Raw genomic sequence first — 24,551 nt, forward strand, 5'->3', positions numbered from 1 at the left:
GATCTTTACATCACATCCGAGGTGCCAGCAACTGAGCTTCTCAAACTATTTACAATGGTCTTTGTTCCACCCAAGTATAATTTACACAATGTACAGAATCAAAATATAAATTTGTTTCATTGAAGTAATAATAACATCATTGACTATTACTTACATCAGTTTTTTATGACATAAATAGCGCTCAAACTAGCATCATATTAGGGGTAAAAGAATTACTATAAGTTGCTTGAATTATATCCCTGGAGTAAAATATATGTGTTTACCTTACATTTAGTTCTTCTAATACGTTATTAACCTTCAGAGCTTCCCCTAAAGCAGCTGCTCCGTCATTGCCAAATCCGTTGTATGACAGGTCCAGCACTCTCAGAAATATATTAGCCTACAGGGAAATAATGGTACAGTATGTAAATGATTCATTCTATTATTATGTTTCACTTTAACTTTTGCGCCTATTGCCTGATAAACAACAATATGGTCTTCTGTTCCCATTGCTGCTGTGCTTTTATGGTAGAGTATTTTAAAAATGGATGAGCTCAATTCATAGGTTCATATTTGTATGATCTATGTAAGAAGTATAAAACTAAAGGAGATATTTACACATAGATATCATGTGAAAGCTAATATACATAACTGCACAAGCAAGAAGAACCTGCCCAATAAGTTAGACCGAAATACAGGCACTTTGGTAGAAGTCGCCTGTATCTGAGCAACCACAACATTGCTACAGCCTCTCAGTCTGCCATATCTACAGCTTTCTCCTATCCCTGCTGTCATTACTGAGCCTACACTAGCTATTCACACAGAGATAAGGATATGTCAGGCCACATTCCCGCAATAATACAGAGATTACACTAAACTGGATAATGAGCACATAGTACTGTGGCAGTGATGCCTAATGTGAATGTTTCATGACCTCCAGATGCAGGCTGGATTTATAATACGTTAGGTGTCTTATCTCCACAAGTGGGCACACAGCTAGCCGATCTTATGATGAATGAAAGCACATTGTATGTGCTAACTGGGTTCATTTCAGTAGAGCTAATGAGGACATAAAATGGTATTATTAGATTACTTGAAAAGAACATAATTGATAACCACCCATTGGACATGTGAAATGTTCTCAGTATTCCTGCAATTGCTAGTTTTAAAAACCATTAATTGGATACTCACCCCTAAGCCTTTGGCAATAGCGATAGTTCCTTTTCCACGGAAATAGTTCCAGCTGAGATTCAGCTCCAACATCCCTGTGTTTTCAGCAATTGCAGCTCCAAAAATCTCACCTAATTAAGAAAGGAGCAGGTATGAAATTATATTTATATATATATATATATACATACATACACACAGTAAATAAAGGTAAAAGAGTGTCTGCTATTGTAAAACAATCATAAAGTGTGACTTTATTCACATATTGGAGTGCCGCTTTTCCTTTTATCGTGCTAGGTGCATACCCAAGCCAAAAGGAGCTTCCTCTACATACTTACCTGTTAGATGGCACCCGTCTGGTGACTTTATTGTCCTGAGTGCTGGACAATTTCTACTGTATATATATATATATATATATATATATATATATATATATATGTATATATATATCTATATATAGATATATATATATACACACACACACACACAGAGCCGTAACTAGCCTTTTTGGTGCCCTGTGCCAGAAATAGCATTGGCGCCCCCCTCATTTTTCAAAGGGACAAAATGAAACCAAAAAAGGGGCCATGGCTTCATGGGGAAGGGCCAGGGAAGAGATAGGAGAAGTCAGGAGATCCTGGGAATGAAATAAGAGGAACCCACAAGCAAGAATGATAATAAACAGAAATTTGACAGGCCCTAACAGCGTCCCGACCTGTGGTGCCCTGTGCGATGGCACCGGCCGCACTACCCTAGTTACGGCCCTGTATATATATATATATATATATATATATATATATATACACACAGTCAGGTCCATAAATATTGGGACATTGACAGAGTTTTCAGATTTGGGCCTCTATTCACCACCACAATGGCTTTGAAATGAAACAAACAAGATGTGATTTAACTACAGACTTTCAGATTTAATTTGAGGGCAATTACATCTAAATCAGGTGAACGGTGTAGGAATTACAACGGTTTCTATATGTGCCTCCCACTTTTTAAGGGGCCAAAAGTAATGGGACAAACGAAACAATCCTAAATCTAACTTTCACTTTTTAATACTTTGTTGCAAATCCTTTGCAGGCAATTACAGCCTGAAGTATGGAACGCATAGACATCTCCAGACGCTGGGTTTCATCCCTGGTGATGCTCTGCCAGGCCTCTACTGCAAATGTCTTCAGTTCCTGCTTGTTCTTGGGGCATTTTCCCTTCAGTTTTGTCTTCATCAAGTGAAATGCATGCTCAATCGGATTCAGGTCAGGGGATTGACTTGGCCATTGCATAACATTCCACTTTTTAGCCTTAAAAAACTCTTTGGTTGCTTTTGCAGTATGCTTCGGGTCATTGTCCATCTGCACTGTGAAGCGCCGTCCAATGAGTTCTGAAGCATTTGACTGAATATGAGCATATAATACTGCCCAAAACACTTCAGAATTCATTCTGCTGCTTTTGTCAACAGTCACATCATCAATAAATACAAGGGAACCAGTTCCATTGGCAGCCATACATGCCCACGCCATGACACTACCACCACCATGCTTCACTGATGAGGTGGTATGTTTTGGATCATGAGCAGTTCCTTTCCTTCTCTTCTCTTCCCATCACTCTGGTACAAGTTGATCTTTGTCTCATCTGTCCATAGGATGTTGTTCCAAAACTGTAATGGCTTTTTTAGATGTTGTTTGGCAAACTGTAATCTGGTCTTCCTGTTTTTGTGGCTCACCAATGGTTTGCATCTTGTGGTGAACCCTCTATATTCACTCTTGTGAAGTCTTCTCTTGATTGTTGACTTTGACACATATACATCTACCTCCTGAAGAGTGTTCTTGATTTGGCCAACTGTTGTGAAGGTGTTTTTCTTCACCAGGGAAATAATTCTTTTGTTTTCCGTGGTCTTCCGGGTCTTCTGGTGTTGCTGAGCCTCTCCGGTGCATTCTTTCTTTTTAAGAATGTTCCAAACAGTTGATTTGGCCACACCTAATGTTTTTGCTATCTCTCTGATGGGTTTGTTTTGATTTTTCAGCCTAATGATGGCTTGCTTCACTGATAGTGACAGCTCTTTGGATCTCATATTGAGAGTCGACAGCAACTGATTCCAAATGCAAATGTCACACCTAGAATCAACTCCAGACCTTTTACCTGCTTAATTGATAATGAAATAACGAGGGAATAGCCCACACCTGTCCATGAAATAGCTTTTGAGTTGATAGTCCCATTACTTTTGGCCCCTTAAAAAGTGGGAGGCACATATTGAAACTGTTGTAATTCCTACACCGTTCACCCGATTTGGATGTAATTACCCTCAAATTAAATCTGAAAGTCTGCAGTTAAAGCACATCTTGTTTGTTTCATTTCAAAACCATTGTGGTGGTGAATAGAGGCCAAAATCTGAAAATTCTGTCAATGTCCCAATATTTATGGACCTGACTGTATATACACATATACACACATACATACAGTAAATAAAGGTAAAAGAGTGTCTGCTCATAAAGTGCCAAATAAAGTACATAAGAATACCAGAGGACCCTAAACTTATCTTTTTTTTTTAATCTCTTTAATTTTCAAAAGGTAGATAACAAATAAAAAAAAAAAAAAAGATAATAACAACTTTTAGTTCAGTATATATATATATATATATATATATATATATATATATATATATATATATAAAAAAAAAACCACAACGATCTTTAAATATACTGTGCTTACTTGATGGTCAGGTGACTGAAGATTACTCCTGTTTTAAAGATAAGTTTTGGATCCCCTCGTATTCTTATGCACTTTATTTGGCACTTTATGATTGTTTTACACCAGTAGGCACTCTTTTACCTTTGTTTACCAATTTTTATATGTGTGTTTCACCTATACACATTTCACTGTAGAGAGCTGCCACTCATAAATTGAGGAGTGTCTTTATGCATACTTTATGCTATATTTGTTTTTTTGCACAGAAGACCAGCATAAATACATATGGCAGGTGCAGAGAGGGTTGCAAATTAGATGCCGCAGGTTGGCACCAGTGGCATAAGTGGCCGATCAATGCCAGGCATACAGTATATATATTTTTGCCCATGTTTTTATATTTGTTTTGCTTGCAAAATATCCATTTGCTGTTAGGCATTAATGAACAAAATAATCCAGTGAAGTATGCCTATGGGTTGCTGAGATGTCTGATGGTCCACATGATGGTGATAGTGATCCATGCTGCGTCTTCAGATGCAGGCAGCGGATCTGAGAAGCCGGCAGTGGGCTTCTTGTTACAGAAGACGCAGCATTAGCATAAGTTCTCAGAGCCACTGCTACCAAAGACACAGAGTCACCCGGACGGCATCCTCCTCTGAATCAGGCCCTTAGTACACTATTATTCAATTCAGATGCAAAGTACAGGAAAAAGTACACAATCTGGGTAAAAAAAGGTAAAGGTCAGAGGTCCAAAGGAAATTTTAGCCCTGGGTTCGGCTTAGTCTAGAACCTGCCCTGACTATGGACGGGTTATACTAAAGGGGAAAATGCATTCTTCATATGTACAAAGCACTGGAATGCTTCATCCCAATGGGTAACGCCATCTTCAGGTGGCGTTACCCAATAGAAGCCTATGGACTTCTTATTGGGACACTCCCCCTTGGGAGTGATCTAGTTGGATCCCTCCCATCACTAGCCGAGGCCGGCGGCCTTGTCCGCATGCACAGAAGGACGCCAGAGGGACTTGTGGGTGTTAAACCTGGAAGTCCCTCTGTCCGGAGCCATCACAAAGGACAGCATTTATCGGGAGAGCTGTCCTTTGCGATATTCTAGGTACATACCGTGGTAATAAACTGCGGTATGTACCAGGAGACATTACAGCCAGTTCTATATGTGTCAGTCTGTATCTGTATGTAACTGCGCGAAGACACCTTGACTGTACGCTTCCTACATTAGTATATACGCAAACAGTAAAAAGAATGAAGGTAAGTAAACATAATTATTACTTTCATCAACAATTAAAATATGACAATACCTGATCCATCTCCAAACATGTTATGGCTGAGATTCATTAATTCCACCTTCTGGTTGTTCATTATGGCATCAGAAAAGCAGTGAGATGCCTGGTCGCCAAGCTCATTACCTGACAGGTTCACCTTCTGAAGTGTTATGTTCTCCTTGAGCATGAGTGACAGGGCTTTCGCACCTTTCAGTCCAAGTTTGTTATCACACAAGTGTAGCTCTAAAAAAAAGAGCCAGGAATCCGTCTCAAAGTCATCGCCAACAACTTTCTTTATGATCCTCTAATTATATGGCACTATGCAGTGTTTTGAAAAGAATATTTACATATTCACGTCAGTCCCATAAAATGTTTCAAAAAGGATGATTGATTTTGTAATGCTTATTGTGGCAAATACAGAAACCAGGGCTGCCAGCCAAACAGCGGGCACTAGGATAGTAAGCAGCTGCTGATTGGCTGTGAGTGCCCTGGCTGTCAATCAACAGTCATGCCGCTGATTGACCTGTTTATTAGCCAATCAGCTGCCGTTTACTATAGTAGCGACCACTGACTGGCTGGCAGTCCTACAAGTGCAGAAAACCTTGTGAATCCTGTCACTTGCAGGGAAGAGCTTTATGTGTATACAAATACAGCCCTTCAATATCCGTTATGGCTTTGTAGATGGAGTTTTTTTGTTTTTTATGGCTGGGATGCTAATGGACAAGAGGGCCGACCTGCGCAAGGGTTAGGTGAGTATTTTTTAATAAATTTTTTATCCAAACAGCGGGGTTCAACTGGAGAAGAGGACCGAACACTGGGGGCAAAGTGAGTATAGTGAGAGTGTATGTAATAAACTTTTACTCTCTACAGTGTGTGCGTACTGTGTTTATTTTAATATTTCTTTTATAGGGGATGTATGCTGGTACTTGTAGTTACACAAGTACCGGTATGCGGGGGAGGCTTGCTGGGACCTCTAGTCTCCCCGTAAAAGACAACATTGCTTTTATACAATAAATTAACACTATCAACCCCGCATCCACCACCCTGTTATGCGAGGGATAGCCCCGGGTTTAAGCCCAGGCCCAGATTGTTGGGGGTCCTCATCTCCCCAGGGATCCCCAGCCTGGTATGATTAATGTGGAGTGAGAATGCTTCGGCAGGGGAACCCCGTGAAGCGGGTCCCCTGGCTGCAGGATTATACCCCCAGTAGAAAGAGCCCGGTGCTGGTTGAGTAAAATCTGGGGGATCCCTACGTCTTTTTTCCTCATTTTTACAACCAGGACCGGCTCAAGAGCCTGGTGCTGGCTGGAGGAAATACGAGGGACCACAACGCCATTTTCCCCCACGTATTTCCTGACCCAGCACCAGTTCAAAAACCCAGGTGCTGGTTATGTTTAGGGGTACCACACACTGTTTTTTTTTTTGCTATTTTTAACATATTTTACACAAACACACACCGAAGAACTGCACGGATCTCACTGATCTGTGCAGGCTTCATGTTCATGCGTGTTTTGTCTCTCCCGTGTTTTGGACAAAACTCACACGAAAAACACGAATGCATACACCATCGGAAAACACAATTTAGTGAAACACGATTGGTAAATGTGCAAGTTTGCTCTGGACAAACTCGAGTGTGTTCATGCAAAACAGGTCATGTTTAATCTCACCAAAACATGATTCTTAGTACATTTACCCCGGAGAGTTAGGTGCAACTACATAGGCTAATAGTACATGTAGACGAACTTGTACATAAAAAGGAGTGTGGCTTCGCAATATTTACAGTTTGTAAATGACCCCTAATGTATTCAATAAATACTAGTTTATTTTGATGTATTTATCGTGCACATATTAAAACTTTAAACACTATCTTTTAATTATTTTCAGCACATAGCAGAAGTATAATATATAAAGTGTAATGTCAATGGAAATGATGCTCTACAGGCACACCTGCAATGTAGCAGTTTTCTTTCAGCATATCTGCAATTGCTGCGGCCCCATCTCCTTCCATCCAGTTATCGCTGAGATTTAAATTGACAATTGAAGTGTTGGTCACCAAAGAGAAAGCAATGGCTCTTACAGCCTAAAATAAAGCGACAGATGAACGTTTATTAAAGTGCTGCCAAATTGAATAGAAGTATATATTGCAGTTAAAATAATAACAGTTTTAAGTCAAGTCAAGGTCAGAGATTAAGGATTTAAGATGGGTACATACTAGGCGATATATTGGACGATTTGTCATTTTGAGACGATTTGTAATGACATCATTTACATCGTCTAGTGTGTACGTACTTTTGCTGCTCCCGTGCGCCGTTCATCGCATCTTCTCATCTGCTATACTGCAAGGCAGATGGGAAGATATCTTTAACGATGTTGAGCACACTGGACAGTGTATGCCCAACCGGACGGCAAGGCAATTTGCCGCTCCAATCTGGGATCTGAAGACATCACCGCAGCCACTCCCGTATCCTCCATTTTCTCGTCCTACAGTCGTCTCATCACATGAAATCATTAAGATGGTCGTATAGTGTTTAAAAAAACAAACAATATATTGTTATCAGTCTAACGACCGAACAATGCAAGATATATTGTTCCGTCATTTGGAGGATTGCATAGTGTGTACGCACCATATCGTTTGTACTGGTGATGAAGGGAGATCGGAATGACCATCGCATCGTTTGCACATCGTCTACTGTGTACCCAGTATTAGTAATATTGTTTAATTTATTTTGATTGCATTGTATAAAAATCTTTCAGCATGTGGGCGGCATATAATCACATCCAATCAACAGTATATATTCAGATCGTATAGTATTCAGATTGGATGAATTGAATATTTTTCTCTTAGTGCCATCAAATTGCTGTGTGTGCCGTAACTGTACAATTCCTTATACCCTGGTGGCCAAAATTGCGGACACATTTTGAAATTTGAATGTTTTTCAACTTTGAATGCTTATAAAAACTGTTTCACTTCACGCAGTGCAATGATTCATATATCAAATGAAAGGAAATTTAATGCTGAATTCAACATAATAAACAGAGGTCAAATATGTGACTGAAAGTAGCATAACTTCCCTTGTAATGCAGACAAAGAAGCACAAACGCGTGAGATTCAAGAAGCGGATTGTAGTAACAGCTACTACCAGCCAATTGGAATCGTCATTCTGAGGACCAATCAGCTGTCGTTTATGAGCAGGTGCAAGGTCATGTTGAAAGGTGGGAAAGGTCAGTTTGGCTGTTTCATTTGGCAGAATAAAGTTGGTTACTGAAGTGCAATTACGGTTGGATGTTTGTGTGTATTGTTAGTGCTAATGACGGTGTAAAAAATAAATACAACAATGTCGTCCAGGCAAAGTGGTGACTGGTCATCCAGGAAGAGATCCAGGATTGTGGTGTTACGTGAAAATGGTCTTTCGTATGCAGCAATTGCGAGAGAAGTTGGTGGGCATGTGACAACATCAGGACTACGAATGTGTTTCCTGATCACGTAAACAAAACTATCTATACAAAACAAAGAAGGAAAAGGCCGGAAAAAGTGCACAACAGCTGTTGATGATAGTAGAATAAAACTAATTTGCGTCAGGGACAGATGGATGTAATATGCGGCCATTAGGAGTAAGCTGAGTGCAACTGGTGTTTTTGTCAGTGCAAGAACGGTACAGAGAAGACTAACGGAGGTTGGCCTAAAAGGTAGGGTTCCCCGAAAAAAAGCCATTGCTGAATAAAAGTAGCAGCAGAAATGAATACAGTGGGCAAAAGAACACATTGCATGGACAGAAGGTCAGTGGAAACAAGTGATATGGAGTGACGAAACTAAGATATTGATATTTGGTAGTGATGGGAGAAAACATGTGAGACGTCGCATCGGGGAAGAGGTGCGTCCAGATTGCATTCAAGCGACAACAAAGAATCCTACAAGTGTTATGATCTTGGCATGTATGACAGCAGATGCTGTAGGCCGCCTTTATGTCATAAATGGCACACTGAACATCAGAACGTACTCTGACACCATCCTACAACCAAAACTTCTACCTTCTATCAGGGATCTTTTTTCAGATAATGCCCCATTTTTTTCCAGCAGGATTCAGCTCCTTGCCACACTGCACGGACATGCAAACAGTGGTTCACGGAGAATGACATACAGGTGCTGGGATGGCCAGGAAACCGCCCAGACCTGACCCTATAGAACTTTTATGGTTCCGTTTGAAAAAACTGGTACATCTGAGGCGTCCATCCAATAAAAGACACTTAATAGAGGCTATAATTGTCTCATGGCACCACATAATAAAAAAGGAAGAGCTTCAAACATTGGTTGGCTCAATGCCACATCGCTGTGCTGCTGTCTTGAAAAATAAAGGATACCCAACGAAATACTGATAGGACAGTAACATCAAAAGTACACCTGAATATTCACCCTAAGTGTTGTTTTCACTGCATAACTTCCCTTGTAATGCAAATGTTTGACCTCTGTTTAGTGTGTTGAATTCAGCATTTCATTTCCTTTCATTTGATATATGAATCATTGCACTGCATGAAGTGTAACAGTTTTTATAAGCATTCAAAGTTGAAAAACATTCATATTTCAAAAAGTGTCCGCAATTTTGGCCACCACTGTAGCAGTAGCAGTGCGCATATTCTGCCAAGGCAGACAGGTAGATATTTGTGTAGAGAAATCTTTTGATTTATTGAGAATGCACACAAGGCAGAATGAGACTAGAAAGGGGAATTATCATAGGTCTTAGTAAGTCCTTTGAAGAGATAAAATTACGCTTTTGCTTTATTAATTACATTACGGAAACGGCTGAGCCGTGAAACATGTCGAAGATTCCAAATAAGTGAGACTCATTCTGTTTTTATTATTTTATGTTTTCTTTTGTCTTTTAATTTATTCACATTTTAAGGTGTGTATTTATCATCTGGCTTTTTAATGCCAACAGCCAAGTTAAATGTTGTTTTATTAAATTAGTCATTGTCTGTTCTAGGAACTGGGGGCCTGATTCAGCACGGAACACAAGTCTGCATACGCACGCACCCGGCCACTGAGAAAATATGCTAATGAATGCAATCACAATGCTGCCACTGCACAATATGCAGACGCCCAGCACTACATAATGCCGCCTCCTTACCTTTACTCACATCCACAATACCACGCTATACTACATAAACATCGGTAACATCGAGAACCATCTAACAATTAGCATAATAGTGGTTGACCTGATCTCACTCTGGATTTTGGCCGCCTCCTGTGTGCATCTAGTACTCAAGCTGCGTCTTCCGACGCAGGAGCTTAATTATGGACGCCCCTGTAACGGCGTTCAAACGCACAGGCACGCCTGTGTTTCTCTAACAACCCCCCCCTCACCACCCACAAACGCCACTTTCTGTCAATCTCTTTCTGGGAAGACTGAGTACTCATTGCGTTTTTTCGCGCTTGCGCACTGCGACTTATACGCATGCACAGAACGCAAACATCGGCCGGGTGCGTGCGTCTGTGCACTTGCATTCCTTGCTGAATCAGGCCCTGAGTTTCACTGTATTATATACTGTAAATAAAATACATTTCTTTCACACCTAAACTATTGTAGTGGACAATTCTCCTTTTCTTGTGCACACAGCTCATGTAAAGTGAGTAAAGGAGGAGGTTGTTCATTGGACAGACAAAGTACTGGTCATACAGGGTATTATTTATCCACATTTACTCAAAGTTACATTTATATACACTAAAGCCAGTGCCGAAGATTATCTTGTATTGTACAATGTCTGGTAAAAGAACACCAGAAAGAATAAGATGAGATGTAAGAAAAAAGTGCCATCTAGTGTAACAATTACAGTAATGAATATCATTTTGTGAAGAAGTACCTAATACATTGGGCACACCAAAATAATAATAATAAACCATACTGACTGGCACTCTCCAAATTGAATAATACAGTGCCCAGGTGCCCTCCACACTTGCAAACAAGTTCAATATCCAATAATACTGGTGGCACTCATACTGTAGGTCTTATCAAGGAATCGGAATGTAAAATAGCCGCCGGATCATATACCGACAGCGGCAGCCCAACGGATCAAAATCCCGACTGCAGCAGGTAATTATCCTAACCCTCTCATCTCCCTACCTTCCCTCAGTGGTGCCTAACCCTAACCTCCCCCCCTAGTGCCTAACCCTAAGCTCTGCCAGTTAGTGCCTAAACCTAACCCCCCTTACCCGCACCCTAACCCTCCCGGGGGGTACCCAACCCTAATCCCCCCCTTTGCCCACCCTAACACTCCTGGGTGGGGTGCCTAACCCTAAGTTCCCCCTGGGAGTCCCTAAACCAAACCCTCCCCCCTACCCTCACGGTTAAACGCTAAGACACCCTGCTTACCTTAGTTCGGTAAGCCGGATGTCGGGATTTGGTAGTGGGGCTACTGAATGGCTTTGGGATTTCAACACCTATCTTTAGTCCCATGTCAGGATTTCAACGCCTATCTTTAGTCCCATGTCGGGATTTCAACGCCTATCTTTAGTCCCATGTCGGCATGTCAGTGTCTGGATATCGTCGGGCGGGATAGCGCCCGCCGGTATCCTGACTGCATCCCCTAATCACTGCAGTAAAAAACACACTGACAGTGCTCCGACATTTCAGAACCTTTATGTTCTTTTTTCAAGGAGACTATCCATGGAAAAAGAACAAAGGTTTTGAAACGTTGGAGCATATTAAAAACGCTGTCAGCATGTTTCTTACTGTGTGATCCAGCGATCATTGCATATACATATAAAATGTATTCAATACATAATTTTTCAATATAAAACAACAGTGAAAACTTTTTTATAATGAGTTCAGTGCTTCAGTGACTGCCAGTCTCTCGGAAGAACCTGACTGTACTCCACGTTTAATGAACATAGCGGTGAAAAGATGGCACCCTCCGTTGCTGTAAATGTGACAGTTCAATTACACATTGAGAAAACAAGCGGCCTTCAACCAGAGAATAAATCAAGATATGCTCATCAGATAATACATGAATTGAAAAGATTGGTGTATGGCAGGGGTGCTGTGGCAGCCTGAGGTGCCACGGAGCACTTGCAGGGGTGCCACAGATTGGTGGTCCAGGATTAAATCAAATTATTTGTGGTCAATGTGATAGGTAAAATCAGTCCTGGTGGCTGCCAATCATCTTTCAGAAAAAATATTTAATTAGCCATTATGTTTAAAAAAAAACTGACCTCATACCAGATAGCGTACGCTTTCATGTCTGTACTAATGGTTTATCAATGGCATTTTTAAGAAATTTGCTCTTTCACAAATGAATATAAACCCAAGTTAAGTAAAAATACATTCATACTGTACATAGGGAGAGATTTATCAAAGCTTGGAGAGAGATAAAGTATCAACCAATCAGCTTCTTACTGTCATTTTTCAAACACTGCCTGTAAAATGACAGTAAGAAGCTGATTGGTTAGTACTTTATGTCTCTCCACTTTATCTCTCTCCAAGCATTGATAAATCTCTCCCTAATAGTGTGATACCATTTTTTAACGGCCAACATTGTTTTTTTGTCTTCCTTTATTTATATATATTTTCACCTAATTGTGAATTCTGGATCTTCTGTAACAGCTAATTGCTATACGAGCAGACATTTAGATGTTGCTTGAGAGTATCGCTGCAACAGAAAGAATACAAATGTACAGTAAATGCTGCAGCATAATCATAATACAAAATTCATGTTACTTCAGAGCAATATTACTAAACAAAGGGTTTAATATGCATACATTTAATCTAAGAAAAATTATTGCTTACCTGCTTTAGTACTCTATTGTTTTCAAACCTGCTCCTAAAATTGTGATGGAGAATCTCCATCTGATAAAGTCCTTAAAGGAAGAAACGCGTTGGGTCTATTGATTTCGATCACTTTACACTATTACCCATGCGCACTCCAATTTCAGAGCAGGCTAGAATACCAAAGAGCACAAAAGGAGTTAAGCAATCGTTTATAAGTATTAAAAGTATGCATATTATATACTGATGTATGTGTGGCTATTTCTTTATCTTGGGTTTATATATATTCAAGAAAAAGGAAACTGCTTAAAACCACCATCGATAAACCATCGATTCAAATGGTTCCTTGATAGTTAATACCCATTAATGTCTGGTGTTTGTTTGTGGTTAATAATTTTATGCTTATAATATTTTGCTTTGTGTAAGAATTGCAATTAGTGGTTTTATATATATATTTTGTAATATAATATTGTTATGTGGTTTTAACAAGTTCCATTCCTTCTATTTGTATGATAAACGCCAGTTCATGAGGCTAGAACGCCCAGTGGAGCACACAGCCATGTTTCCACATTGTTCTCTATAGTTGGAAAGCATGGCCATGTTCCACAATATTGTGTATGATTGGAACACATGGTGGAATGCATGGCTTTCTTAGATGACATCACTTCTGGCAGAAGTTGTATCTATTTCCTGTAATTAAACCACCATGGTCGGATTGTTGTTGGTATAAATAGGAGAACTAGCACGGCAAAAGGACATGCACTTGATAAAGAGGAGAACCTCGAAACGCAATGTGTTGCTTTTGCTGGACTTATATGGGCTGTGGGAGCTGATCTAGATGTGTGGCTTACCATCCCCTTTGTCAACGTAACGGTTGAGACTTAAACCCGAGACTCACTTTAGATTTATATGATGTGCCATTGTACAACATACCTCTGGTAGGAGTTCCACATTATCCATAAGAGTTTTTTATGATTTATGTGCCATTTTAATAGTTCTATTGTAAGTGTCCATTGTTATGTCAAATGGTGTCTAGCAAAGAAATACTATGATCTTCTTTCTGTTATTGGTATATGTGCCGTTGAATAAGAAGAAAACACCTAGTACACAGATCTGATACAAGGCAATCATTCATTATCATTGATGTAAGCAGATACGCAAAGAGGATTCTATGGTGGTAGAGATGTTTGTCTGGATATATAGGGATATCTCTAGTCACTTCACTTCTGGTTGATTTTGCCTAACAAGGTACTTTTTGACATATTGATTGTGTTGCACTATGTATATTTGTTCTTTCATTGGATGTAATTGAACAATATTGAAGAAAAAACTTAGGAGAACATCATTAGGGAAGAAACCGCCATTTCCATTTCCGAAACCATTATATTTTGTCAATAAACCACCAACACAGACAATCAAGCATACTCTACCTGGTACGAGGTTCTGAAAGATGACACCATACACCAATCTTTATTTCATGCGTTATCTGGGACAAATTGGTCAATGTACAAGTGATGAGGTCCCAAACACAAGCAAACAGATGATTATATCTTGATTTAGAAGAAACTGAAAATGCAACCCTGTGTGTAGATACACTTAAATAGTGAGATTAGTCCAGTAGTTGCACCTAGCCATGCCTTTGAAAGGTTTATATATATATACTCACCTGTGCACCAAGCCCATGATGCCTCATGATGAGTTCAGAGTCTCCCATGTGTCGCAAGAAGTATGAAACTGGCACTACACCGAATAACTGGCATGCTGAAAGGTATCTGGCTTTGCCAGAAGGATCATAAGATGGCTTGACCTCTGCAAATAGATGACTTGATTAATTAAAAGTATGCATGTGTGATATAAATGTATAGTATGAATACATAACATTAATATTTATGACATGTCATAGTCAGCTCTATAAACATGTTTATAATTACTGTATATTGCTTAATGCCTTTGTCTTTAAACTGCAGACTAGTATATATGATATATCCAGAACTTAGCTGAAAAAAAAGGTGGTGGCAGTACTCAGTGTATTTCTTACTGGCAAATTATTTCACAAATATAATACTATAAGCTAGAGCATTTTGTTTCATATATGTATAAAATACAGAAGGAAGATTAGTTTTAGGTGCCCAGACTCAGAGTTGTGTGCAGTCCTTCCGAACTAGCATCTATTATATAACGCTTCTAAGTGTCTGTCGGATTCGCAGTGACAGCTAGGGGGCAGGGAGGCAGACAGACGGTCGTGTATGTTGCTTGGAGCCCAGCAGCTCTTTCTCATTGGATGTAATTGGGGCTGCCATCATGGGGAGGGGGGGGGGGAGGGAGAGAGAGAGAGAGAGAGAGAGACAGAGAGAGAGAGAAGAACAGTTGGTGGGGATAGAGAGAAAGAATGGGTTGGGGGGTGGGGGTGGGGTCACAACTGCTAGCGATATGGCGAAAGATAATTGTACTGACCTCTAACTAAGCAGCATGAGATTAACTGTAAAGAAAATATACAGTGGCATGACAGAACAGAGTTATGTCACTTTGGTGTATAGTTGTGTTGCCTCCCACTACACTTTTATGATGACTGTGGACCAATCACTATAACAGGGAATTTTATGATTTGTGGTATCTTCTCCTGTGACTTTTGTAATTGAAATGAAACATTAATTTTTTGGTTTTAACACATAGAATTGGAAAATATGAGATATGGTAAGAACTTACCCTTGTTATCTCTAGTTCTACGAAGTCCATAGGGTTCCACAGAATACCTTGGGGTAAAGGCGATGGCGGCAGGCATCGGGCAACTCAGAGTTCATTTTTCAGTCTCCCAGGATGCACTTGGGTCCCTCTCCTATACCCCGCCCCCGAGCCAAGGCAAATCAGTTACGTAACAAGCCATAGGCCAGAGGAGGAGAAGAAAGAGAGAGAAGAAAATCTGGAACACACAAGAATCACATTCTCACCAGAAGGAGACAGAAGAACCGGTGATCAGAACAAAGCCCAACTACAGTACAGGTGCGACAGGGTGGGAGTACTGTGGAACACTATGGACTTTGTAGAAATAGAGATAACAAGGGTAAGTTCTTACCATATCTCATATTTTCTACTTCAGGGTCCATAGGGTATCCACAGGATACCTTGGGGATGTCTCAAAGCAGTATCCTTTAAGGGTGGGGACGCTCCTGTGCTGAAAAGAGAATCTGAGCATCCTGAGAGGCGAAGGTATCAAATGCATAATACCTCAAAAAGGTATGGACAGAAGACCATGTGGCTGGCTTGCAGAGCTGAACAGCAGAGGCACCACGACGAGCTGCCCACGAAGGACCCACAGACCGAGTAGAATGAGCTTTAAACAGGATGGTACAGGAAGGCCATCATGAATGTAAGCCTCAGAAATCGCCATGCGAATCCACCCTGCCAAAGTCTGCATAGTGGCAGGGCAACCCTTCTTACGGAAACCATAGAGGACAAACAAAGAGTCTGACCCCCGAAATGATTTGGTACAGTCAACATAAATCCTTAGAGCATGTACCACATCCAAGGAGGCCTCACCAGCTGAGAGGTCTGGGGAATTAAAGGCCGGCACTGTAATTTCCTCATTAATGTGGAAACTAGATACCACCTTAGGTAGGAAACCAGGACAAGTGCGAAGCACCGCCCTGTCCCTATGAAAAATTAGAAAGGTAGGGTGACATGAGAGCGCCCTCAAATCTGACACCCTTCTGGCCGAAGCAATGGTCAGAAGAAACACAGTCTTAGCTGTAAGCCATCTGAAATCCACTGAGCCCAGTGGTTCAAATGGCGGTCCTTGGAGAGCCCTCTTGACCACAGCCAATCCCAAGGAGCCACTGGTGGAACAAAGGGAGGCTGAATATGAAGTACACCTTGCATAAAGGTGCGGACATCGGGAAGAGTAGCAATCCTACGCTGAAACCACACTGATAGGGCAGAAACTTGCACATTCATGGAAGCAAGACGAAGACCGTGATCTAAACCCGCCTGTAGGAAAGCCAAAACCCTGGATATCCCAAACACCTGAGGATCATAGCCTCTAGGACGACATCATTCAAAGAAAGTATGCCACACTCGGTGGTAAATTCTTGCAGAAGCAGGCTTCCGAGCTCTGAGCATGGTGTTAACTACAGAGCTAGAAAAACCCCTGAACCTTAAAAGGGCTGTCTCAACAGCCACACCGTCAGAGACAGATGACCCAGGTTCGGGTAAAGGCAAGGCCCTTGAGATAATAGGTCAGGATGTTGAGGCAACAGCATCGGAGTGTCTATGGAGAGAATCCGAAGATCTGAGTACCAGTGATGTCTGGGCCACACTGGAGCGTGTCTCATTCTTGCTTGAACTTCCGAAGTACTCGAGGAAGAAGGGAGAACGGAGGGAAGAGGTACTCAAACTGGAAGGTTCACCGGACTGACAGAGCGTCTACTAGAAGAGCCTCCTCATCTCTTGTTGTTGACCCGTACACAGTCAGGAGACCATGAGGTTTATCTCTGGAAGGCCCCACTTGTTCACTAGGAATTAAAACACCTTCTGGTGAAGAGACCATTCCCCTGGATGCACGTCCTGATGGGTGAGGAAGTCTGCTTCCCAGTTGAGGACTCCTGGTATGAACACTGCCGAGACGGCTGGGAGATTCCCTTACGCCCAAGCCAGAATGCGGGTCACCTGTGTCAGGGTAACCTGACTTCTGGTTCCTCCTTGGCGGTGTATGTAAGCCACTGTAGTGGCGTAGTCTGACTGGACTTGCACAGGATTTCCGTGGAGAACTAGTCTAGCTTGCTGAAGAGCTCTGAATACCGCTCAAAGTACCAATATGTTGATTGGAAGAGCAGATTCTGCTGTCGGTCACCTTCCTTAAAGAGGTGTGGACCTGTCACAGCCCCCCAACCTTGGAGACTGGCGTCCGTTGTCAGGAGGACCCAGTCCAAAATCCAAAAGGGGCGTCCCTTGTTGAGGTGGGACGTCTGTAGCCACCAGGCCAGAGACAGCCGTACCTCTGGAGAAAGCACCATTGTCAGTGTCTTTATCTGATGGGGCAACCCATTCCATCTGGAGAAGATCAACTTCTGCAGAGGTCTGGAGTGAAAACTGGGCATATTCTACCATGGTGAACTTCGACACTATGGATCCCAGTAACCTCATTGCCGAGTAAAGGGACACTCGGCGACTCTGAAGACAAATATGAATCTTTGCCTGTAACGCAGAGATCTTTTCCTCTGTCACAAAGACCCCTCGTTGTCTGTGAGGAACCACTTCCAGTTTATCAGCCAGCTGTGATTCTGCAGCACAGATATTGACCGTTGCAGATGGCCCTGAAGTACCCCCATATACCCTGCTAATAGCAGAAGGTCGTCCAGATAGGGTAACAGGCGGACTCCCTGCATCCGCAGGTGGGCTGCCATAACTGCCATGACCTTGGTAATCACCCAAGGTGCCGTGGAAAGGCCAAAGGGCTGTACCTGAAACTGGAAATGTTGATTGACCACTGCAAACCTGAGAAACCACTGGTGAGCTAAAGCAACTGGGACATGCAGGTAGACATTCTGAATGTCTAAGGACAATCATAAAATCCCCAGTCTCCATAGCCAATATGATGGAACGCAGGGTCTCCATCCTGAACCAGGGCACCCTCAAAGACTTGTTGAGGGACTTGAGGTTGAGAATAGGCCGTTAAGACCCATTGGGTGTCAGAACCAGAAAGGGGATGGATGTAAAACCCTGTTCCTCTTAGAGGCAACGAAACAGGCACTATAACCCCTGCTTGGAGCATAGAGTGCCCTACTTTCTGGAATTCCAGGGCCATGTCTTGAACTGACTGAAGGCCTTTGGTGAAAAACCGTCTGTTAGACCTTCTGCGTAAGGAGAGGGCATACCCGTGAGAGACCACTTCTCCTACCCAAGTGTCTGTAGTAGTCTGATACCAGCACTGGGCGAACTGAAGAAGTCGGCCTCCCACCTTGGGGTCCCCCAGGGGGAGGCCCGTCCCATCAGGACTGTTCTCTGGACTTACCCTGGGCCCAACAGGGCCAAAAGGACATCCAAGACCCTCAAGGAACTTGGGCCGATGGCAGACATGTGGATTTAGCTGCTGCCAAAGTGCTTACAATTTATTTTTTTCCCAGATCAGGGCCAAAGAGGACCTATCCAGTAAAGGGTAAGCATTCCAACCCTTTCTTGGAGTCTGCATCAGCTCTCCATGAGCGCCACCACAGGGAGCGGCGCACCGCCACTGCTGCCAAGGAAATTCTAGAAGTGAGGAGACCTATAACCAAGGCTGCCTCATTAACATATATGGATCCAAGGCATCTGCCCCCTGTTCCATTCTCTGGCTACCCAGCTTAGTCATAGCTGGTCTGGAAGCCCCCCCTGTAAGGGAGTAAATGGACTTCCAACAAAGTCCCACTTTGCAATACGTAGCATTCGAGAGAACATAGGCAAGGTTGCAGTACTCGCTAGGCATGTAATGAACTATAGGAAATGGATAACCTGCAGTTAACATTCCTGTGATATCACTGACGAAGGGAATTCTGCAGAATACACTTTACACCTAAAAGTTTTGCGCCCGCGAAACCTCGCATTTGCGAAAAGGTCTCACTTTGGCGAAAAAGTATTGCACAGGCGAAAAAGAATTGCACAGGATAATCCAAGACTGCCTACCTAGCGTGGCATACACGCAAAACTTCATCGCCGAAGCAAAGAGTAGGCGAAAGGGCGCAATATGCGGATTCCGCCTAAAGCGTGCCCCATGTTGGCTTAAGGGAAATCCCTGCAACATGGACTGGAGGTAGTAGCCAGTCTCTGTACAAAAGTAGAGAGAGAAACACTACTGTGAACACTGCGTGAACTACCAGGGAGGGAGAATTAGCTGTTTCTCCTCATGTACCTGTCTCGTAACAGGTAGAGTGGAGCAGCAGGGTGTATGTCATACCTGCAGGCACAACCGCATGGTAATAGCACACAGCATGCACTGGGTATAATGCGACCACATAGCATATACATACATATATTCACATTATAGTAGTAAAGCAAAATACTAGTCCTGTCTGATGCTTGTCAAGCCGCAGGAACTTACTGCATATATATGGCAGAGTGCAATACCAAGTCTCACAAATACATATTTTATATAAATGTGAGAAACCCACAGTGTTCACATCACGCTCCGCTAACAGTACTGAGCATGTGGTAGGTTTTAGCTGAGGAGAAAAATCACGTTCACTCTCCGACAGGATGAGTGTAAACCATGTGTACAGTATGTGATGCACCACACAGAAAAACACTTTTCATTTAAACTGTGAGGCAATAAGCACCCTGCAGCACCGCACCGCAAGGGAGAGAAAGTCAGGGATAGTAAAATGGCTGACAGTCAGAAGTTAATTACAGTCAGACAGCGCTAGCATATAGTCACATACAATGCAGAAATAAATCACCTGCACTACAAGCACCATGATCAATTACGCAGACATAGAGCCTGGTAGGAAACAGTGCTGCATACACTAACCTCAGCGGAGGAGAGGTATGCGGGGGACCCGGACCGCGATGACCCCTGTCATCAGAATCCAGCAGCGTTCGCCCCTTTTATAAAATGGCCGCCGAGGAGCTGATAGGAGACAGGCCGGGGGAAGAACGCCGCCACAGCCCGCCAGACCGCTGTGGAAAGGCACTGTGCAGTGGGGGAGGCGCTGCCTGTGAGACGGGAAAGCACACACCCCTGGCATGCTATTAACCCCTGGGATGCTGGAGCATTTTCCATACTGCTGCAGCCCGCTGTCCCTGGTGGTCTAGTGGAAGCGGAGGATCAGTACCTTGCTCCACCCGCAGCCTGTCCCCAGGGAGCCCCCTGCCTAGGGACAAATAAGACTGTGAATCAGCGGTAACCCACCGCGGGTTCCTGCCGCTTACCTGAATCCGCGTGAATCCGGCCACAGTCTGGAATACCGGGGTCCCCGCTAGCTGAAACCCTGGTACCCGCCAGCATCCCTGGATCAGTACCGGCGTTCTGGCCCGGCGGGGCGAATGAGCGGCAGCATGGACCTCTAATTAGCTTGTCCATGCTGCCCACTCATATCATCGCAGCAAAAGCTGCTGGAAGAAACTTCAGGGGCTGTCCAACAGCCCCCCTTTGAAGAGATGATCCGACTCCGAGCCGGGCACCTACGAAACTGATTTGTCTTGGCTCGGGGGTGGGGTATAGGAGAGGGACCCCAGTGCATCCTGGGAGGCAGAAAAATTAAGAGGTGCCCGATGTCTGCCGCCATCGCCTATACCCCAAGGTATCCTGTGGATACCCTATGGACCCTGAAGTAGAAATTATTTTTTATAGATGAGTGCAGATATACAATATGCCTTACAACAAAACTGATAATCTGGAAAAGGTCAATTATTAATGTACAGCATAACAAATTATATACATTAAAAGAAAAAGTGAGCAGACTCCTGGTGCCCTGGTGTACTCCTGGTGCCCCAGGCAAGGGTTTACATGGCCTTTCCACAAATAGGTGCCTATATGCAACTCATGCAGTCTAGATAGAGTCAGTCCTTAGCCATGCTATCCGTGTCTATATGGACAACCAAACTCAGTGAAGCATCTTTAACAAAATACTGTTATATTGGTTGTTTTTGATGTGGAATATGTTTTCAGGGTAATTGATCAACGGCCATTCACAAAGTGATTGGTAACATTATTATTAAACTTTCAGGTTTGAACCTAGCTGGGCATTTGTACGGCGAAATAGTTTGAAATGGGCAACAGGTGTAGGTCCAGCCATTTTCTGCATATTTTAATGACTGAATTCATAGGCCTTTGTGGATGTGAAAGTGAATCCTCTCAGGTATTACAAATAACCAAACAGATTAAACTGGAGGGGATTTTTTTTTTGTAAGATGTAGCTTTCAAAAAGTTCTCCAAAGTTTTGTAAAGTTTCCATATGGTTGATATCTCACAGAGAAGTCTATGGGCTTGATTCACTACCGATCGCAACTGTGATTGCAAAATCGATTAATTATAAACGCAGTCCAACTGCGATAGTATGCTAACTCATAGCGATCGCTATGCCACCACAGTATTACATAAGGAAGCTCACTTTAACTTACACACATCCGTAATGTTTATCAAGACTGCGAAAACATCGGTACAATCGAGTACCATGGCAGCCTCACGCCCACTTGCACAAGCTCTGACCTTACTCACAAATTGCTAATTCAGCGTACGCTGTGTGTCCTCAGGCTGAATGCATTGCAGTGGATAATTAATGCACGCCTGCAATGGCGTTCCAACGCACTGGCACACCTGCGTTTCCCCACCACCCCGTCACCACCCACAAACAGCACTTCCTATCAATCACTCTGTGATTGGTCTGCGTGGTCACTGCAATCGCAGTCCCGATCGCAGTGGCCGGTTTGCGCATGCGCACTGTGATGCATACGCATGCACAGTACGCAAAAATTGCCCGATTGCGTACATATTAGCAACTGCGATCCAAGCAGAATCAGGCCCTGTATCAATGACAAACCTTCTATTTCTAAATCTGTATCCCAGCTGTCCAGATTTTCCTTCGAACTGACAATTTCCTGAGGGGGCTTATCTGGGGTCACATCCTCTTTTTCTTCTATTGAGTCTGACTCTAAAACATCAGCAGGTTCATGATGCCCATCTTTTTCAACCACATGCTTTGTTCTAGCTGACCTTGGTACAACCTAAAAGAAAAAAAAGTTATGATTTAATTCCTGATTTAATTCCTGATTTGTAATACCTGTTTCCTTATTATTGTCCTCAATGCATAAAGTGCTAATAAGCCTCTCCATTGCTGTATTTGAAAAAAACATTTGCATAGCAATCCTTGGTGCTGCAGAATCCCAATTCAGGGAGAGTAGGCAAGTGCGTATGACTTGGGCACACATGTCTGAGGGCCTGATTCTGCAAAGATCGTAATTGCAAAGCTGCGTGCAGGCATATACTGTAGAGTGTAGTGCATGCAGGTAGCTTTGTCATTGCGACCCTTGCAGATATGGCAATACAGCAGGAGGCATCATGGCTCCTGTGCATTACTTATCCAAGCTGCGTTGTCCAACGCAGCATCGGACAATCTGCGTATCATCAGCCGGTTGCGGTGACCCATGGGGTCCCTCAGCCGGCCACCGCAGTTTAGAGGAGGAGGCCAGGAAATCTTCATCAGCAAATGGAGATCCTGGCTTCTTCCCTCACCCGCAATGGCGGCGACATGCCTCCATTTCCGGAAATGGAGGGCATCGCCGCCCCCTCCCCGCCCCCAAACGGCAGCAGACTGTCAATCCCTGACCTGACAGTCTGCTGCCAGTTTACGTACGGGCTCGCAGACCCGTTCTGCACATGCACAGAACGGGTATGGCGCCTGCGCAGATTCCCAAACATAGGGAATCTGCGTTTGGCAGTGCATTAGCGTGCACGGCTGAATTAGGCCCTGAGATCGATGGGCCAGATCACTTCCCACTTCAGTGCAGCATGTTGGTGCAGTACATACAGGTCAATAGTGACCATCTTCTAACCCAAAATCTTTTAAGTCTATGTTGTTTAGAGGTACACATTTATGAAACCCTCTCACATGTCCACATATGAAAAGCAACATCATCAGTCCTGAAATGCTGTTATATGACAGGGGAGCAGTGTATCCAATTTTCTTTTATGTGTCACTGCGGGAGAAGATCAACATGTATGAAAGCTTTGCATTTAATTACTGCAATGTGACTACTCCAACAATATACTGGTAGGTGAATTGGCTCCCAACTAAATGAACCCTAGTGTGTATGTGATATTGAACATAGATGGTAAGCTCCACTGGGGCAGGGATTGATGTGAATGGACAAATATTCTCTGTAAAGTCAAAAGGTGCATGTGCATTAGCAAATAATCGCTCCCCTACGTAACCATCGGCATTGCTTGCACTAAGCGTACACCACTGCTACAGGCCATCAGTGTACTCCAGCGACCAAGACAAATGCAGAGATGAAATAGCTTGATGTTAAAATTACATCTTTGTATCTTTTAAATAAACTGGAATTAATAAGTATATTGTCTTTGTGTTTTACTTACTGGCGGTTTTGTCCTGCCTCAGTGTTCCACAGTTCTTAATCTCAGCTTTGATTTATTACTATTCACTGTGCCCCAGTAAGATCTCCTACTCTGGGTGTACTGATACAGCACTCCAGTTCACAATGTATATATTCTGTATATTGTGATAGAATCAATGGAAAAGTGCTGGATGGCATATATTATGTGTGTCCCAGATTTCTGACATATGTGTTTTAAAACTCCCAGGAAATGTCTGTGCTTGTGAGATTTGGGCTTTGAGTAAAAGCCGAATGATGGGCCCGGCGGGTGTGGATGTGAGAGAGAAGGGAGGGCTCCATCCACAGGGCCGTTTCAGGTGTTTGAGCCTTTCAGCCCGGGCGCAGGCTGACTAGTGATGGCACCTAGAAGAGGCTCATATAAGCTGTGTAAGGGCTACAGCGAAGTCTCATTACATGGGGAGATCAAGCAGTCAGGCTTTTTGAAGAGACACTGTAATGTACCCTTTGTAAGTATATGCTTATGTTGTGGTGAGGGCAGTAGGCCCTGCCACGTTGAGAGAAGGAACCTGTTTGTATAGTTAGTGCCCACATGGGCTAGGATTTATTTTTATTATTTAGTTTTTATATTGCACAATAAAAACTAG

General features: G+C 42.9%; 1 protein-coding gene across 2 annotated transcripts in view; it reads right to left on the reverse strand.

Moving 5' to 3' along the window:
• Window positions 1–24,551, reverse strand: part of LRRC74B (leucine rich repeat containing 74B) — a 69,184-nt gene that overhangs the window by 32,532 nt on the left and 12,101 nt on the right. For both annotated transcript variants that reach the window (XM_088465555.1, XM_088465552.1), the window contains 6 exons: window positions 22,374–22,557; window positions 14,534–14,676; window positions 7,058–7,190; window positions 5,147–5,353; window positions 1,171–1,280; window positions 264–379 (listed from right to left, as the gene is read on the reverse strand). In XM_088465555.1, the coding sequence (XP_088321681.1) occupies window positions 264–379; window positions 1,171–1,280; window positions 5,147–5,353; window positions 7,058–7,190; window positions 14,534–14,676; window positions 22,374–22,557 (893 nt within the window). The remainder of the gene's footprint in view (window positions 1–263; window positions 380–1,170; window positions 1,281–5,146; window positions 5,354–7,057; window positions 7,191–14,533; window positions 14,677–22,373; window positions 22,558–24,551) is intronic.

Source organism: Taudactylus pleione, unplaced genomic scaffold, assembly GCF_031769625.1.
Source record: "Taudactylus pleione unplaced genomic scaffold, aTauple2 ptg000062l, whole genome shotgun sequence".
Classification (NCBI taxonomy): Eukaryota; Metazoa; Chordata; class Amphibia; order Anura; family Myobatrachidae; genus Taudactylus; species Taudactylus pleione.